The sequence below is a fragment of the Eriocheir sinensis genome, unplaced genomic scaffold (genome assembly GCF_024679095.1).
Source record: "Eriocheir sinensis breed Jianghai 21 unplaced genomic scaffold, ASM2467909v1 Scaffold19, whole genome shotgun sequence".
Lineage (NCBI taxonomy): Eukaryota > Metazoa > Arthropoda > Malacostraca > Decapoda > Varunidae > Eriocheir > Eriocheir sinensis.
In genome coordinates this window covers 939,294-958,773 of record NW_026111294.1, presented here as the reverse complement: position 1 = coordinate 958,773, position 19,480 = coordinate 939,294, and the positions used below count along the sequence as shown (strand labels likewise).

Below are 19,480 nucleotides of genomic sequence, written 5' to 3'. Positions count from 1 at the left end.
GCAAAATTATTAATTTTTATTGATGTATGAACTGGCTGAGTCGTGAGTGGACTAGAAATCATGAACTTAGTTTTGTTAATATTTAATGTTAATTTATTACTCATGATCCAATTTGATACATTGATAAGCTCAGTATTTAAAGCGTCTGTTATATCTTCAAGATCATGTCCTTGAATGAAAATTGTGGTATCGTCGGCAAATAAAAGGAATTTTAATTTATTGCTGCTATGAATTATGTCATTGATATAAATTAAGAAAAGAATCGGGCCAAGAATTGATACCTGGGGCACACCACATGCATTATCTGTATATGGCGATGACACATTGTTAGACGATGTACCTTGTTTCCTGTGCTAAGTAACTTATGAACCAATTATGCGCATTGCCACGAATTCCATAAACAAACAATTTATCTAGTAGAATGTTATGAGAGAGAGAGAGAGAGAGAGAGACTAAGGAGTAATATTCACAAATCCTCTCTCTCTCTCTCTCTCTCTCTCTCTCTCTCTCTCTCTCTCTCTCTCTCTCTCTCTCTCAAACACACACACACACACACACAGCACGCGTGGTAACCTTCAGCAATCTTTCTTATGAACTGAATAAACCACGAAAATAATAATAGACATGTCTTAGTAAACCAGACGTTCTACCTGACAACTATTTTATGATGGATTAGAATGTACCTGTGTGTGTGTGTGTGTGTGTGTGTGTGTGTGTGTGTGTGTGTGTGTGTGTGTGTGTGTGTGTGTGTGTGTGTATTTACCTAGTTGTATTTACCTAGTTGTAAAATACAGGAAAAGAGCCGTACTAGGCTCGTGCTGTCCCGTCTCCATAACGCTTATTATCCAGTTTGGCTTTAAATTCATGAATCGTTTTTACACACACAGTCTCCTCGTCAAGTCCGTTCCAAGTTGTTATGCTTCTGTATGGAAAACTGTATTTTTTGATGTCTCTCCTACAGTCGCTCTTCTTCAATTTCTTACCATTGCCTCTTGTTACACTTCCGTCGCGTACCACTAGGTCTTCCCTGACCAATTACTCCAATCCTTCTTGCATCCTGTACAATGCTATTAGGTCCCCTCTCTTCTGCTCTCCAGTGTTGCTTGTCCCAATTTCTCCAGTCTTTCTTCATAAGTATGTTCTCTCAGAGTTTCCGGTAATTTAGTCGTTGCTCTTTATATTCTTTCCAACTTTCTAATTTTTTTCTTCAATCTAGGTGACCACACTAATGCTGCATATTCCAGTCTTGGACGTATCATCGATGTTATTAGTTTCTTCACCATTTCTTCATCTAAATGTGTGTGTGTGTGTGTGTGTGTGTGTGTGTGTGTGTGTGTGTGCAACAGTCCCACGCAGCTTGTCAGGAATTGCGTCGTAGGAAACATGCCGAGCCCTTTTTTGTAGCAATACTTATGCGCAAAATATCTCGGTGTTTTTATCAATGCCCGCCCCGCCCTCACAGCAGCTCACGCAACTCGTCAGAAATGCGTCGCAGAAAATGTGCCGCGCCCTTTTCAGAGCAAAACATGCGCAATATTTCTATCACTCTTTTGGGCATTTCAGGGTAGTTTTATGAGCCTGGTGGTAGTTTGACCGTTCTTCTGCATGTACCCTGAACCTAAAGAAACACCTATTTGACAAGCCTTTCGTGGGAGTTTTGGGCATTTCCAAGAGTAGTTTTATGAGCCTGGTGGTAGTTTGACCCTTCCTCTGTATTATGAACCCCCCAAAAACGCTCATTAGAACCCGTCTGATCCCTCTTTGACCTTTAGAAATAGCTGATGTGAAAACCGAAAGAGTCTTATAAAATCAACCTTTGTTATCAGTGCCCTGCCGATGTGAGAACCGAAAAAGTCTTATAAAACCAACCTTTGTTATCAGTACCCTGCTGATGTGAGAACCGAAAAAGTCTTATAAAACCGACCTTTGTTATCAGTGCCCTGCCGATGTGAGAACCGAAAGTCTTATAAAACCGACATTTGTTATCAGTGCCCTGCTGATGTTAGAACAGAAATTCTTATAAAACCGACCTTTGTTATCAGTGCCCTGCCCTTAATATTTTTTTCAACAGTAAAGGAAACAACTCAAGGGCAAAAAAAAGATAAAACAATAATGAAAAAAAAAGCCCGCCAATTACTGATCCTATTAAAAGAGTTAAGAGGTGGCCAAAGAGAGGTCAGTTTCAAGAGGAGAGGTGTCTGGATACTCTCCTCTTCAACAGTAAGGAATCACTGATGGAAAATAAATATGGTTGAGTCAGTATCCAAAATATCTCTTGACACCACAGACCACGTCTATAAGTCTGGAAGCTTTCATTTTATATCATTCAAGTGTGATTTACAAGTCAAGTGGCTGAGAGAGAGAGGTAAAGAAACACGGGAAATAGTCCTTTGCCGTTTCTTGAAGGCTGTTGCAATATTGGCGTCATATCATGTATTACATACAGATAGATATCACATTTGTCCCATCATATTCAAATTCATCTTCACACAGCATAACACATTCATAGTCACATCATGTAATATGTTTTTCATCGTGTTCATGTCATGTCATATCCTCATTATAGCCACATCACATTCATAATGATAACAGCCTGCCACACCCCAGTCATAGGGTGGTATTCACATTCATTCCTTACTCACATCATATCACCCAATCTTATTCTTATTCATATAATTTATTCATATCTTTTCCATCTATATTGATATCCATGTTACATGTTTATATTCATAGTTATATATGTTATTCGTATCCATATCCACATCATATATTATATTCATTGCATATTTAAAAAATCACGTCATATTCATATTATGTTCTTAATTAATTAATCATACCATATACATATTCATGTCACATAGTCACATCCCTGTCATAGGGCATCATACTCATATATTCACATCAAAGAATATTCACATATAATACATATGTCATACAGGCTATTATATAAACTATATCATTGGCTGTTATAATGCCGGCCAAACCCTCATCTTCCTTTAGTTAATACACCCGTCATGGATTTAAACCCACTGGCTGTACTAACCGTGGCTACTTGGTCTTTTCTTCTTCTTCTTCTTATTATTATTATTATCTTCCCTTCTCGCCATCATTCTCAGCACGCGTCAGCCCCTCATCGTCCCCATGGCCGCGTACACACGTGTCAACCTGTTTCGTGTCCCCTCCAGTCCCCGCCTAACGTTTTGAACCAGCAAGGCAAGCAACGTCGTTATAAATCTCCCCCTTCTCCTCCTCCCCCCCCCCCTCCTTCGTATACTTCTTCTTCATCTTCTTCTTCTTCTTCTTCTTCTTCTTCTTCTTCTTCTTCTTCTTCTTCTTCTTCTTCTTCTTCTTCTTCTTCTTCTTCTTCTTCTTCTTCTTCTTTCTCTCTTCCCTTCCTTCCTTTCTTCAAACGATGCAGCAATCTGCCAATCAATGGGGCATACGCCGGGGGTGCGTCGCCTCGCCCACCCCACAGATATCGGCAGGAGTTATTTTTCGAAGACCCGTCCGCCACTGGAACAGCTTTCCAGCAGAAGTTGTTTGCTCGAAAGCGATAATTTCCTTCCAAGATCGCACTGGTCGTCACTTTGCTGCGTCAGGGGCGAGCTCGAAGTGCCCGCGCGTGCGTACAAAAGTGCTTCAGTCTGTGGCGCAGGTCTCTCAATTGGCTGACGAGCTGATTCACATGTCGCTAAAGCAGGCAGCCTCGTGATGAACCAGCAGGCTTTTTGTTGCCTGCCCTCCCATGTTTTCACGCCTGCTCCTCATCTTCCTCCTCCTCTTCCATTTCCTTCTTCCTCACCGCGGCTTCCTCACGTTTTCAAAGGGCTCGTACAGGCTGTTCTCGACCACCTCGGTCCTGCGGGTGTTGTCCAAGGTCTCGTACAGGCTGTTCTCGACCACCTCGGTCCTGCGGGTGTTGTCCAAGGTCTCGTACAGGCTGTTCTCGACCACCTCGGTCCTGCGGGTGTTGACCAAGGTCTCGTACAGGCTGTTCTCGACCACCTCGGTCCAGCGGTTGAAGTCCAAGGTCTCGTACAGGCTGTTCTCGACCACCGCTGTTCTCGACCATCTCGGTCCTGCGGGTGTTGTCCAAGGTCTCGTACAGGCTGTTCTCGACCACCTCGGTCCTGCGGGTGTTGTCCAAGGTCTCGTACAGGCTGTTCTCGACCACCTCGGTCTCGCCTTGGAATCGCATCCTCACATCTGTGGGTGTGTCGAGGACATGCTGGGACCGATAACAGAAGGTACTACTGCTGCCACTACTACTACTACTACTACTACTACTACTACTACTACTACTACTACTACTACTACTACTACTACTACTACTATTATTACTACTACTACTACTACTACTACTACTACTACTACTACTACTACTACTACTACTACTACTACTACTACTACTACTACTACTACTGCCACTACTACTACTACTACTACTACTACTACTACTACTACTACTACTACTACTACTACTACTACTACTACTACTACTACTACTACTACTACTACTATTACTACTGTTACTACTACTACTACTACTACTACTACTTTTACTACTACTACTACTACTACTACTACTACTACTACTACTACTACTACTACTACTACTACTACTACTACTACTACTACTACATTTTTTACTACTACTAATACTACTACTTTTTACTACTTTGCTACTCCATCTATTAGAGTTGCGTTGTGGTATATTCTCTCATATCCTTTCACAAAGCAATTCATTATTTACCGCCAATGACTGTGGCCGACAACCATCTTTATTTAATATTACAAACTTTACTAAACATTTTATTTTTAAGCTAACAGACTACTACTACTACTACTACTACTACTACTACTACTACTACTACTACTACTACTACTACTACTACTACTACTACTACTACTACTACTGCCACTACTTCTCTTACTACTACTACTACTACTACTACTACTACTACTTTTACTACTACTACTACTACTACTACTACTACTACTACTACTACTACTACTACTACTACTACTACTACTACTACTACTACTACATTTTTTACTACTACTACTACTACTACTACTACTACTACTACTACTACTACCATTATTATTATTATTGCATTTAACTTTTTTTTCTCTCTTTCACACTCACACACACACACACACACACACACACACACACACACTACTGTAATAGCATTGTAGCAGGACTCTTTTTTCTCATCTTTTCCTTGATCTGCTTACTCTGCTGTAAGAGAGAGTTTTTACCTTCTTATGATATCCTTCGCTGACGGAAACTCAACATCACTAACACAAGAACAAAAAGAACACAAACACCTATCAATGACGACACAACGATGAAGGTGATGGTGGTTTTGATGATGGTTGTGGTAGGGGTGGTGGTGGTGGTTGTAAGGGTGGTGGTGGTGGTTGTAGGGGTGGTGGTGGTGGTGGTGGTGGTGGTGGTGGGGATGTAGGTACAGTTTATCCATGAGAGGCTTTGACTTTTGTATCCTTTAAGAGTGCATGGTCGATTCGGGTACTGTGATCTCCACCATGAGGGCCCGTGAGCCTCAACAAGTAACAGCCCGGTAATCAGGGAAGTAGTCTGTTCTGCGGCACCCAAGAGCACAAGCACCAGCCCATACTGCAAACCAAAGACCGTAGCCATTGTTGCTGCCATAGATCCACACACCTACCCACAACCCCCACCACTGTGCGTCCCCAGGGAAGCAAGTGGCGTCCAGCGTGAACCAGGCGTCACTCAGCCTGCCATCGCCCGCCGCCACGAGCCTGATGCCTTTGAACCCTAGATCGGGGTGCACGTATAAGGTGGTGCTCCATTCGTACCAGTTATATTCCCTGGTGTTAACGTTCTTCCATTCCTCATCCCCCGAGATGGTAATTTGGGCAGGGCAGTGTGGGTTCCAGTGGGGTCTGAAGGAATTTCCGGCCACAAGCAACGATGATTCAATAAACACCAAGATCAAGGGCAGCCTGGCCTTCATCGTGGCTCACCGTGTGTGTGTGTGTGTGTGTGTGTGTGTGTGTGTGTGTGTGTGTGTGTGTGTGTGTGTGTGTGTGTGTGTGTGTGCAGGGGAAGAGTGTTGAGTCTTGAGTGTTGAGCTTCTAAAGACTGCTGAGGCGTTCACTCTCGTATCTTCCCAGCGACTCTTGGTCTCCCTTTTCTTGGAGACGCAATTCAGCGAGCAGCGACCACTCCCGGCAGGACGAAAGAGACACTGGGGAGAAATGGCTGTGCTTGTGACTATATACTGGGCGCCTTTTAGATAATTTTCCTACAGTTTCCTGATCTGGGACAGGATGTTTCGTGCGTGACTTGCTGTGTACTACTTGACGCCTCGACACAACTTACTCCGGGCTCAAAGTACGACTGTTACTCAGCGCCACAGAGAACATCAACCGGGAGCTCACGGGTGACTTTCTCTGTTCAAGGTGCAGAAGCTGAGTAAAACTATCGCGAGGATCACAGAACAGTCCATGCTGGAAAGTCTCAGCACCTTCCAATAGAGGCTTTTCAAACAGGCGAAGTGAGGCGCCGAGACGCTTGAAAATGCGGCTTTTTGTCTCCCTTGCAGGTGACGGAAGGAAGGGAAATGATCAGAGAAGAATGGACACGAAAGGAAGGGAAATGATCAGAGAAGAATGGACACGAAAGGAAGGGAAATGATTAGAGAAGAATGGACACGAAATGAAGGGAAATGATCAGAGAAGGATGGACACGAAAGGAAGGGAAATGATCAGAGAAGGATGGACACGAAAGGAAGGGAAATGATCAGGGAAGGATGGACACGAAATGAAGGGAAATGATCAGAGAAGGATGGACACGAAAGGAAGGGAAATGATCAGAGAAGGATGGACACGAAAGGAAGGGAAATGATCAGAGAAGGATGGACACGAAAGGAAGGAAATGATCAGAAGAATGGACACGAAAGGAAGGAAATGATCAGAGAAGAATGGACACGAAAGGAAGGGAAATGATCAGAGAAGGATAGACACGAAAGGAAGGGAAATGATCAGAGAAGAATGGACACGAAAGGAAGGAAATGATCAGAAGGATGGACACGAAAGGAAGGGAATTTATCAGAGACGGATGGACACGAAAGGAAGGGAAATGATCAGAAGGATGGACACGAAAGGAAGGGAAATGATCAGAGAAGAATGGACACGAAAGGAAGGGAAATGATCAGAGAAGGATGGACACGAAAGGAAGAAAAGAAGAAAAAGGAAATACAAAGGAAAAAAAAGAAGAAGAACAAGGGACCAAGAACAACAACAATAACAAGATTAAGTTAAAGAAGAAGAATAAAGGTTAACAAAGAAGGGAAAAATAGAAAATACCAAAGAGAAGAAAGAAAGCAGAGAGAGAGAGAGAGAGAGAGAGAGAGAGAGAGAGAGAGAGGAGAGAAGTATAAGTCTGAGTGTATGTGATACGAGTTATGACTCTCCCTCTTCTCCTCCTCCTCCTTCTCCTCCTTTCCTCCTCCTCCTCCTCCTCCTCCTCCTCCTCTTCCGCCTCCTCCTCCTCTTCCTTAATCAATCGTATATAATGGAATAGTGAAATTTGGATGTCACTTCCGGAGACTTTACTAACACTTGTCAAGCTAATCAATTTCTCTCTCTCTCTCTCTCTCTCCAGCCTTTTCCGTCTTCATATAATTAATGACCCGTCTTACTCCCTTTATACTTTGTTCAGTAAGTAAGTTTGTTGATCGTGTTTCTTTATTTGCTTATTTTTTCTCTCTCGTTTCAGTGTCCCATATTTTTGTGCCTCAGTGGTCAGTTTGTCTTCGTCCAGGTTGCATCAGCAGGTATCATTCTTAAACTCCCTTTCGGTTTTCCCATGACTAATTTTCACGTCCCAATCCCTTTAATCTTCGTTCGGTTAATCTGCTTCAGTCTCTTCGTAAACTCCCTTGCGGTTCTCCTAGGATTAATTTCACGTCCCAATCCCTTTAATCTTCGTTCGGTTAATCTGCTTCAGTCTCTTCGTAAACTCCCTTGCGGTTCTCCTAGGATTAATTTCACGTCCCAATCCCTTTAATCTTCGTTCGGTTAATCTGCTTCAGTGTGTATTCGTGAACCCCAAGAAGGGGTCGGTAACCTTTCCTGCAGGCCATACACTCAAGCGATGCGGGCGCCCAGGAACCCATATTTGATACCGTTTTCGTAGAGTTTGGGTCATTTTCAGGCTAGTTGAAAGACCCTGTGATGGTTGGACCCTTCTTCTGTACGCTGAAAGTGAAAAACCTCATGAAAAACCCTGAGGATATCCTTTCAGCTCTGCAAATAGTTGACATGAGAAGTGTGTGTGTGTGTGTGTGTGTGTGTGTGTGTGTGTGTGTGTGTGTGTGTGTGTGTGTGTGTGAAAGTCTGGAGACAACAAAGGCTTGCTGGTGACAGGATATCGTTTCCGCTGCTGATAACATGAGTACACGTGACACCTTTTACTACGACAAGAAGAAGATGATGAAGATGAAGAAGGTGAAGAAATAGAAGAAAGGAAAAGAAAGAGTACATTAGAGGAATAAAGAGGAAGAAAGAAGAAAAATGAAAAGAAAGAGAGGAAGAGAAAAAAAAGGAAAAAAAGAAAAGAAGGAAAAGGAAAAGAAAGAGGATGAAAAAGAAGGAAAAGAAAAAAGAGGAAAGAGAAGAAGAAAGAAAAAGAAAAGAGAAAGAGGAAAGAAAAAAGAGGAAAACGAAAAAGAAAAAGAAAAGAAAATGATAAAAGTGAAAAAACAAATAAGACGAAAAAAAAGAAAAAAGGAAAATAAAAATAAAAAAGAAGAAAAATAAGAGGAAAGAGAAGAAGAAGAGGAAGAAGAAGAAAAAGAAGAAGAAGGAGAAGAAGAAATGAAAATAAAATAAAAAGAAAAACGAAGAGGAAGCAGAAGAAGAAGAAAAAGTAAAAGAAGAAGAAGAAGAAGAAGAAGAAGAAGAAACGAAAATAAAATAAAAAGGAAAAAGGAGAGGAAGAAGAAGAAGCAGAAAAAGATGAAGAAGAAGAAGAAGATTAGAAGATGAAAAAGAAGAAATAAAGATAAAAATATAAAGAGGAAAGATAAGAAGCAGAAGAAGAAGAGGAAGCTAATAAGAGTCGGCCATCCATCTCATAATCTAACCTTTGGACTCACTGAAGAAGCCCCCCAAAAAATCAGATCCCAGTAGAACGCGTCGCCTTCCAGTCCCCATTACTCTTGGCGCAATCGTGAACAGGTCAGGTCAATACTAGAGGTCATCAGGGCAGAAAATGAAAATCGGCATATTCAGAGAAAGGAAAAAATGCCACAGAGATTGAAAGGGTGACTGTGTGTGTGTGTGTGTGTGTGTGTATGTGTGTGTGTGTGTGTGTGTGTGAAAAGATTAGTGAGGAAGTAGAAATATGAAGGAAAAAAGGAAGGGAGAGGAGGGAGAAATATTAAGGGAAGAGAAAGGAAGGAATAATATGAAGGAGGGAGAAGGAGGAAAGAAATAGGGAAGAGGAGAAGAGAGAAGAGACGGAGGGAAAGGGGGAGAGAAGGAAGAGAGGAAAGGAGGAAACTAAAAGAAGAAAGAAAACAAAAAATAAAAATAACGAGAAAAAAAATGAAAATGAATATACGCATGACAGGGAGAGAGAGAGAGAGAGAGAGAGAGAGAGAGAGAGAGAGAGAGAGAGAGAGAGAGAGAGAGAGAGAGAGAGAGAGAGAGAGAGAGAGACAAATGATAAGAGTTTCAATATTAGTCTCTCTCTCTCTCTCTCCAGAATGAATGAAAATATACGCATTCACTTACGCACGTAACAATTTAAGCATGCACACACACACACACACACACACACACACACACACACACACACACACACACACACTGATTACGTGTATTATTATTATTATTATTATTATTATTATTATTATTATTATAAGTAACTCCGGCTTATCATTAACCATTCTTCCTCCAAGAGCATAACGGGCGGCGGCCCATCACACAGGAAGTTGAGGCCGCAGTCTCCCCTCCATTGATACTGATATCGCCACTCACCAGCATGGTCCCGCGACACTGTTTGTTGACTTCCCATCGTGCCCCTTGGCCACAAACGCATGATTCGTAGCGTTCATAAACATATTAGCTGGACCCACCCCTGACTTCCCATCGTGCTCCGTGGTAGCGGCCACAAACGCATGATTCGTAGCGTTCATAAACATATTAGCTGGACCCACCCCTGACTTCCCATCGTGCTCCGTGGCAGCGGTCACTAACGAAGGATTCGTAGCGTTCATAAAAATATTGCTGGACCCACCCTGACTTCCCATCGTGTCGTGGTAGCGGCCACTAACGTGGATCGCGTGGCTCGTATCGTTATCAAACATACTTGAACTGTAAAGGTAAGAATAATTAAGAGGCCTGACACTCATCCCGGCATACTTATCACATACAGAAGGTCCCACCCGCGGTGTTGTAACGGGACAAGGGCGGGAAGGGCGACGCGGGTTCGGGGGTGGTGCGACAATCTGATCAGGAGGAAAAGTGGAAAGAAAAGAGTGATGATATAAATATGAGGAAAATGTCCGTAATTTAAATTAATGCAAAGAAGGACGGACGAGACGCGGGCAGGAGGGTGTTGCGACCGTCTGAGCAGGAGGAAAAGTGGGAGGAAAAAGTGATGAATTAAATATATGAGGAAAAAATGTCCGTAATTTAAATTCAGCGGAAAGAGGAATCTGGATTTCATTGTAAAAAATATATATATATATATATATATATATATATATATATATATATATATATATATATATATATATATATATATATATAGCATACTGTAATATATATATATATATATATATATATATATATATATATATATATAGAGAGAGAGAGAGAGAGAGAGAGAGAGAGAGAGAGAGAGAGAGAGAGAGAGAGAGAGAGAGAGAGAGAGAGAGAGAGAGAGAGAGAGAGAGAGAGAGAGAGAGAGAGAGAGAGAGAGAGAGAGAGAGAGAGAGAGAGAGAGAGTCCAATCTAAGACAAAAACAGCTTGATTAAAAGAAAAAAAAGACCAAGAGAAATTTAAGATGAAAAAGAAAACATGAAAACCAACGCAAAATTAGAAAAAAATGTAGGAAATAGAAGAATATTTGGAAGGGAAATCATTTGTGCTTCCTGCAAATGTCTGAGAAAGAACCTCAGAAAACTTTGCATCAGACAAAGAGGAAAGAATTAATTATATGGACCTGAGGGGGAAATATAACAAGATAAAAAGATAAATTACTCAAATTTAAAGGAAAAAGAGACTTATATGAAGGGCTAAATAAAATATGCGAAAAATAATTACAAGAGAAAAGACTAACTCAGCACATCAACACACACACACACACACACACACACACACACACACACACACACACACACACACACACACACACACACACACACACACACACACACACACACACACACACACACACACACACACACACACACACACACACACACACACACACACACACACACACACACTCTCTCTCTCTCAGATTTACGCACATAACAATTTACGCATGTACACACACACACACACACACACACACACACACACACACACGGCCCGGTAGCTCAGGGGTAGAGCGTCTGGCTCACAACCATAAGGACCGTCTGATTCCTGGCCGGTTTAAGATAAGTTGGGTTTATCTTCCTTCATATGTAGCCCCTGTTCACCAGACAGTGAGTAGGTACGCGCCGTAAGGCGAGGAGTTGTGACCTCGTTGTCGCGGTGTGTTGTGTGTGAATGGTCTCAGTCCTACCCAAAGATCGGTACTATGAGCTCTGTGCTCTTCCGTAGGGGAACGGCTGGCTGTCTCGAGAGAGACTCGCAGCAGACCAAGAGGTGAATTACACACACACACACACACACACACACACACACACACACACACACACACAGACTACCACCTCCATTACTACTACAACTACTTAACTCTCTAACTACCTAACTAATTAACTATGAACGGATAAAAAGGGGAGGAAACAAGGGAATGGAGAGAGGGGGAGGAGGAGGAAGGGAGGGAGGAAGAGGAGAAGGAAAGGAGGGAGGAAGAGGAGGAAGGGAGGTGGAGGAGGAAGAGAGAGGAAAAAGGACTGGTTATTTGCTATCTGGACGTAAAGAGAGGAGGAGGGAAGGTACGTGTGTGTATGTGTGTGTGTGTGTGTGTGTGTGTGTTACCCGCGCTGATAGTCGTGTGAGGTAATTAAGATTTCAACACCTGTCAGTATGAAGTTAATGAACAGTGCAATGATCTTTTTAGTGGTTTGAGGTAAAATTGAAGCACCTGTCAGTCTTTGTGTCATTAAGAACGTATTGGTTGGTTTAGGAGTCGTGTGAGGGAGGACGTAAGTAGTACCTGTCAGTAGTAAGTATTGGAACATTAAGTTAGGGTGTAGTTTTGTGACCCTGGTGGTAGTTTGACTCCTCTGTACCGTGAACCTAAGGAAACACACATTTGACAAGGCTTTCCCAGGAGTTGTGGGCATTTCCAGGGGTAGTTTTGTGACCCTGGTGACAGTTTGACCCTTCCTCTGTACCGTGAACCTTAGAAAACACACATTTGACAAGGCTTTCGTAGTAATTGTGAGCATTTCCAGGGGTAGTTTTGTGACCCTGGTGGTAGTTCGACCTCTCCTCTTTACCGTGAACCTGAAAACACATATTTGACAATGCTTTCCTGGGAGTAGTGGGCATTTCTAGGGGTAGTTTTGTGACCCTGGTGGTAGTTCGACCTCTCCTCTTTACCGTGAACCTGAAAACACATATTTGACAATGCTTTCCTAGGAGTAGTGGGCATTTCTAGGGGTAGTTTTGTGACCCTGGTGGTAGTGTGACCCTTCCTCAGTACCGTGATCTTAACAAAACACACATTTGACAAGGCTTTCGTAGTAGTTGTGGCCATTTCCAGCAGGGTAGTTTTGTGACCCTGGTGACAGTTTGACCTTTCCTCTGTACCGTGAACCTAAGAAAACACACATTTGACAAGTTCTGGGCATTTCCAGGGGTAGTTTTGTGACCCTGGTGGTAGTTTGACCCTTCCTCTGTACCGTGAACATAAGAAAACACACATTTGACAAGGCTTTCCTAGGAGTTGTGGGCATTTCCAGGGGTAGTTTTGTGACCCTGGTGGTAGTTTGACCCTTTCTCTGTACCGTGAACCTAAGAAAACATACATTTGACAAGGCTTCCCTAGGAGTTGTGGGCATTTCCAGGGGTAGTTTTGTGACCCTGGTGGTAGTGTGACCCTTCCTCAGTACCGTGAACCTAACAAAACACACATTTGACAAGGCTTTCGTAGTAGTTGTGGGCATTTCCAGGGGTAGTTTTGTGACCCTAGTGGTAGTTCGACCCTTCCTCTGTACCGTGAACATAAGAAAAAACACATTTGACAAGGCTTCTCTAGGAGTTGTGGGCATTTCCATGGGTAGCTTTGTGACCCTGGTGACAGTTTAACCCTTCCTCTGTACCGTGAACTTGAGAAAACACACATTTGACAAGGCTTTCGTAGTTGTTGTGAGCATTTCCAGGGGTAGTTTTGTGACCCTGGTGGTAGTTCGACCCTTCCTCAGTACCGTGAACCTAGGAAAACACACATTTGACAAGGCTTTCGTAGTAATTGTGAGCATTTCCAGGGGTAGTTTTGTGACCCTGGTGGTAGTTCGACCCTTCCTCAGTACCGTGAACCTAAGAAAACACACATTTGACAAGGCTTTCCTAGGAGTTCTGGGCATTTCCAGGGGTAGTTTTGTGACCCGGGTGGTACTGTGACCCTTCCTCAGTACCGTGAACCTAACAAAACACACATTTGACAAGGCTTTCGTAGTAGTTGTGGGCATTTCCAGCAGGGTAGTTTTGTGACCCTGGTAACAGTTTGACCTTTCCTCTGCACCGTGAGCCTAAGACAACACACATTTGACAAGTTATGGGCATCTCCAGGGGTAGTTTTGTGACCCTGGTGGTAGTCTGACCCTTCCTCTGTACCGTGAACATAAGAAAACACACATTTGACAAGGCTTTCCTAGGAGTTGTGGGCATTTCCAGGGGTAGTTTTGTGACCCTGGTGGTAGTTTGACCCTTCCTTTGTACTGTGAACCTAAGAAAACATACATTTGACAAGGCTTCCCTAGGAGTTGTGGGGATTTTCAGGGGTAGTTTTGTGACCCTGGTGACAGTTTGACCCTTCCTCTGTACCGTGAACCAAAAAAACAATACACATTTGACAAGGCTTTCGTAGTACTTGTGGGCATTTCCAGGGGTAGTTTTGTGACCTTGGTGGCAGTTCGACCCCTCCTCTGTACCGTGAACCTAAGAAAACATACATTTGACAAGGCTTTCATAGGCGTTTTGGGCATTTCCAGGGGTAGCTTTGTGACCGTGGTGGCAGTTTGACCCCTCCTCTGTACCGTGAACCTAAGGAAGCATACATTTGACAAGACTTTGAGGGATTTTGGGCATTTCAGGGGTAGTTTGTGACCCTGGTGGCAGTTTGACTCCATCTCTGTACTGTGAGCCTAAAAAAAACACACATTTGACAAGGCTTTCCCAAGAGTTTCGGGCATTTCCAGGGGTAGTTTCGTGACCCTGGTGACAGTTTGACCTCTCCTCTTTACCGTGAACCTGAAAACACATATTTGACAATGCTTTCCTAGGAGTAGTGGGCATTTCTAGGGTTTGTGTTTTGACCCTGGTGACAGTTTGACCCTTCCTCTCTACCGTGAACCAAAGAAAACACACATTTGCCAAGGCTTTCGAAGGAGTCATGGGCATTTCCAGGGTTAGTTTTGTGATCCTGTTGACAGCTTGACCCTTCCTCTGTACTGTGAGCCTAAAAAATCATTAAGGAAAACTCAACTGAGCGCCATTTTGGCCTTTGAAACTTGTTGACGTGAGGGTAAAATAGTTACACGTGGTTACCCTGTTCACTTGTATAGCCTGTGTGTAGGGGAGTGATCCAGAGGTGCGCGCGGCCTCAGTGCGCATCTCCGGGGTAATAACATATAGTAATTACCCTGTTCACTTGTATAGCCTGTGTGTAGGAGAGTGATCCAGAGGTGCGCGCGGCCTCAGTGCGCATCTCCGGGGTGAAAACAGATTATACATTGATTTATTGGTGTTGTGGTAGTGTTGTGGTTTGTCTCTCTCTCTCTCTCTCTCTCTCTCTCTCTCTCTCGTATGATTGAGAGAGTGTGTATGTCATTCTCTCTCTCTCTATCTACTACTACTACTACTACTACTACTACCACTACTACTACTACTACTACTACTACTACTACTGCTACCACTACTACTACTACTACTACCACTATTACTACTACTACTACTACTACTACTACTATTACAGGTCATCGTGGAGAAGGCCCCTCAGGCTCGTATCGACAAGAAGTATTTGGTTCCTTTGCCAGTCGGTCAATTCTACTTCCTCATGCGCAAGAGAATTCCCCTGAGACCCGAGGATGCCCTCATCTTCTTCGTCAACAATGTGATTCCTCCCACCAGCGCCACCATGGGATCGCTCTACCAGGTATATTAGAGTGGTTGTTTGTTTGTTTATGATTTCCTCTGAAGGAGTTGTAGATTCATCATTTCTCTTTCTTTTGGCTTGATCTGCATCCTTCTATCTTTATTCAATTATGACTTATTTTGACTTTTATCAGAACTTTTTATGAGTCTTCCCTCTAGTCTTAACACCGTAGGCTCGTTTTACCAAGTATACGAGTGTGCTTGTTTGTTTGTTTGTTTGAGATTTTCTCTTATGAAGTTGTTGATTGATCCTTTCTCTTACTTTTAGCGCTCCCTGCATGTTCCTATCTTTATCCAATTTTGAGTAATTCCCATTTTTATCAACATTTTTCATACACGTTTTTCAATTTCCGGGGTCGCTCTACCAGGTTCAAGGATGTTTTTCTCTGCTTTCTGTTTGTATGTTTGAGACTCGCTTTTGTGTATTTGTAGAGTATTTAATTGTCTTTCTTTTGACACTTATCTGTATGTTTCTATTTTTATCCAATTTTGAGTAATTTCTATTTTAATTGACATTTTTAATTCTTGTTTTTCAATTTCTGGTGTCGCTCTACCAGGGTCAAGGATGTTTTTCTCTGCTTCCTGTTTGTTTGTTTGAGATTCGCTCTTGTGTATTTGTAGAGTATTTAATCTTCTTTCTTTTGACACTATCTGTGTTGTTCTATCTTTATCCAATTATGAGTTAGTTTGACTTTTTTTTTTTTCTCTCTCTCTATTAATTTTATTATATACCATGAAAATAACTATGCTGTCAAGAATTGGTATGCTCACTACACAAAGGAAACTGAATAAGATTTTAGGAGGCGAAGGATTACACTTACCACTCTCAAAGGTGACAAAATACTGGTGGAAGCTGTCCCTGTGTTGTTAGTTGTCCCTGTGTTGCTAGTTGTCCCTGTGTCGGTAGCCGTCCCCGTGTTGGTAGTCGTCTCTTTGTTGGTAGTCGTCTCTGTGTTGTTAGTCGTCCCTGTGTCGGTAGCCGTCCCTGTGTTGGTAGTCTTCCCTGTGTTGGTAGCTGTCCCTGTGTTGGTAGCCGTCCCTGTGTCGGTAGCCGTTCCTGTGTTGGTAGTCGTCCCTGTTAAAATAGTCAATTCCTCATGTCAAAAAACTATCTTCCGAGCCAAAGTGTCTTCTGGGCAGTGGTGCCAGATTGTCGTACTCAGGGCATCATAATTACCTGGTTTTGACCCTTAACTATTCCCCAAAGACATCTGCAATTGACGATTTTAATGATAACTATAAGTTTTTCCAGCTATTGGGATGAAGGAGGCAGTTTTCAGGTTAGAAGTCGGCAAATGTAAAATGATTGAGTAGGACATTTTGTACTACCGTTTAAACACTTAATAAGTTGCTACCGTGTCAGAGGGAGGTGTAGTACGGGGATCGTAATGACTAAGTTGCTTATAATATTTATTCTAACAGTAAAAGGAATATACCTGAGCACATCAGTAAGTACAGAATCAACAATTTAACGTCACTACTGATTGTCACACGCCCAAATGAAATCAACAATCTTCACGGCAGACACACTCGTAGCGACCAGTCACTAATGAAACACACATGTACGGTTGGTTACGTTTCACTACCAACAACACTGAATGTTCCTACTCAACATAACAAAGTTCCTAATACTCCAGAACGATCACATGCTACACAGTCACAAGAAATACGGCTTCTCCTAACAGAGTCTCGTAATTCTACTCACCAGTGTTGCCTCAAGTACAGTAACGGCCACAGCCCCAAAATAGGTTGACTGTTACTGAATTGGTGAATGCGACACTCCTGCTCCTTGCCGAGGAGCTCTTATATAGGGCCAGCGGCTACCATACAAATAGTCACCACCGTGTCGTTTTACATCACAACACGTCACAAAACGTCATGACAACGCCCACGTGAACAGTTCATGCCCGCCGGCCTTATACCCGTCCATAGGAGGACCCACGAGTGTTCCGCCTCCCGGCACTTCCTGCCTACGCGCTCACTCCCTGTCTATTCACACATCAGGTCGTGGAGCCCTTGTTATTAGTAGTAGAATTTGCATCTATGAACTCCTGCTTGTAACCATTTCTCAGAACATGGTCCAAAGTGACCCTTCATGCGGTTAGCTCGCATACTTAGCCGTGCTCCCCGTTGAGGGTCCAAAAGCCAGCCATCCCAGCCCAGTCCTGGTAGCGAAGGGTCACCTCTCACAAGGTCCACGACATCCCCAAATTATTTGGTTCCTCGTGTCTCAGGAGCTAGAAGCACTGCCAGTTACAGGTGTTGTAGGCGAGTGTTAGGAGCATCTTGTGTTAGAATATTGTGTTCCTAACTGTTGTCCTTGCAGAGATATTGGCACTTGAAGTTGACACACACACATACACACACACACTAACTCCGTGATGGTTCTTGCAGGGAAGGAACCGAGCTAAGACCAGACTCTGCCCTCCAGTGAGCCCAGGAGACCACCGAGGGACAACGACGCACCTCATGGCATGGGGGAGGACGGATGGAGATGGTGGGTGAGTGAAGCAACCCACCCCCTGTGTATGCTCAGGCCCAAGGTTACGTCAGGTTAGGGGCTGCCTTGAAAACAGGTCCTTTCTCTCACTGATTCTCTCCAGGTTTCCTCCGTTTTTCCCTTCTTTCCTCCTCTCTTCTTCCTTTCCTCCTATGCCAAAAAAATTGCTTAATCTTTCCTCTTCCTCCTCCTGTCTTCTTCTTCTTCCTCCTCCTCTTCGTTTCCCAGTTATCTCCACTTTTATCAAGGTCTGTGTATTTCTCCGGCGTAATTTTGGTGGTTTCGTTCATTTCCTCCTCCAAGTTCAACTCCATTTTTCTCATTTTTCCTTCCTCTCTTCCTCCTTTCCTCCTATACCAAAAAACTGCTTAATCTTTCCTCTTCCTCCTCTTGTCTTCCTCTTTTTCCTCCTCCTCTTCGTTTCTCTTTAATCTCCACTTTTATCAAGATTTGTGTATTTCTCCGGCGCAGTTTTGGTGGTTTTGTTCATTTCCTCCTCCAAGTTCAAGTCCTTTTTTCTCCTCTTTCCTCCACCTCTTCCTCCTTTCCTCCTATGCCAAAAAATAGCTTAATCTTTCCTCTTCCTCCTCCCATCTTCCTTTTCCTCCTCATCCTTTTCATTTCCGTTATCTCTATTTTTTTTATCAAGGTCTGTGTATTTCTGGCATAATTTTGGTGGTTTCATTCATTTCCTCCTCCAAGTTCAAGTCCATTTTCCTCCATTTTCCACCTCTTCCTCCTTTTCTCCTACACCAAAAAATAGCTTACTCTTTCCTTTTCCTCCTCCTCCTTTTCATTCCTCTCCTATCTCCACTTTTATAAAAGGTCTGTGTATTTCTCCAGCGTAATTTTAGTGGTTTCGTTCATTTCCTCCTCCAAGTTCAACTCCATTTCTCTCCCTTTTCCTTCCTCTCTTCCTCCTTTCCTCCTATGTCAAAAAATAGCTTAATCTTTCCTCTTCCTCCTCATTTTCGTTTCTTTGTAATCTCCACTTTTATCAAGGTCTGTGTCTTTGTAAACTTTGCAGAATGGACGAAAAAAACACCAGAAATTGCTTGTATATTTATTGAGCAAACTGACACTTCTTGCAGAGAGAGAGAGAGAGAGAGAGAGAGAGAGAGAGAGAGAGAGAGAGAGAGAGAGAGAGAGAGAGAGAGAGAGAGAGAGGGGGTTCTTATGTGTCTGGGGGGGCATGTGTCTGTGGGGGTTGTCAACACACTGTGGGGGGGACACCCTGTGGGGCCTGGGAGCTGAGAGAGAGAGAGAGAGAGAGAGAGAGAGAGAGAGAGAGAGAGAGAGAGAGAGAGAGAGAGAGAGAGAGAGAGAGAGAGAGAGAGAGAGAGAGAGAGAGAGAGAGAGACACACACACACACACACACACACACACACACACACACACACACACACATTCTTGGCACTAAACT

General features: G+C 43.1%; 1 protein-coding gene across 11 annotated transcripts in view; it reads left to right on the top strand.

Annotated features, from left to right (window-relative positions):
* Nucleotides 1–19,480, top strand: part of LOC126990689 (gamma-aminobutyric acid receptor-associated protein-like 1) — a 74,973-nt gene that overhangs the window by 55,266 nt on the left and 227 nt on the right. For 7 of the 11 annotated variants that reach the window (XR_007744645.1, XR_007744642.1, XR_007744644.1 and 4 more), the window contains 2 exons: nucleotides 15,378–15,557; nucleotides 17,951–18,057. Coding sequence is in view for 3 of the 11 variants with exons in the window: in XM_050849374.1 (XP_050705331.1) it covers nucleotides 15,378–15,557; nucleotides 17,951–18,057 (287 nt within the window). In the remaining 8 variants the exon portion in view is untranslated. Of the gene's footprint in view, nucleotides 1–12,098; nucleotides 12,172–15,377; nucleotides 15,558–17,950; nucleotides 18,058–19,480 lie in introns of those variants that run through there. The other 4 variants (XR_007744649.1, XM_050849375.1, XR_007744647.1 and 1 more) reach the window with 3 other exon arrangements.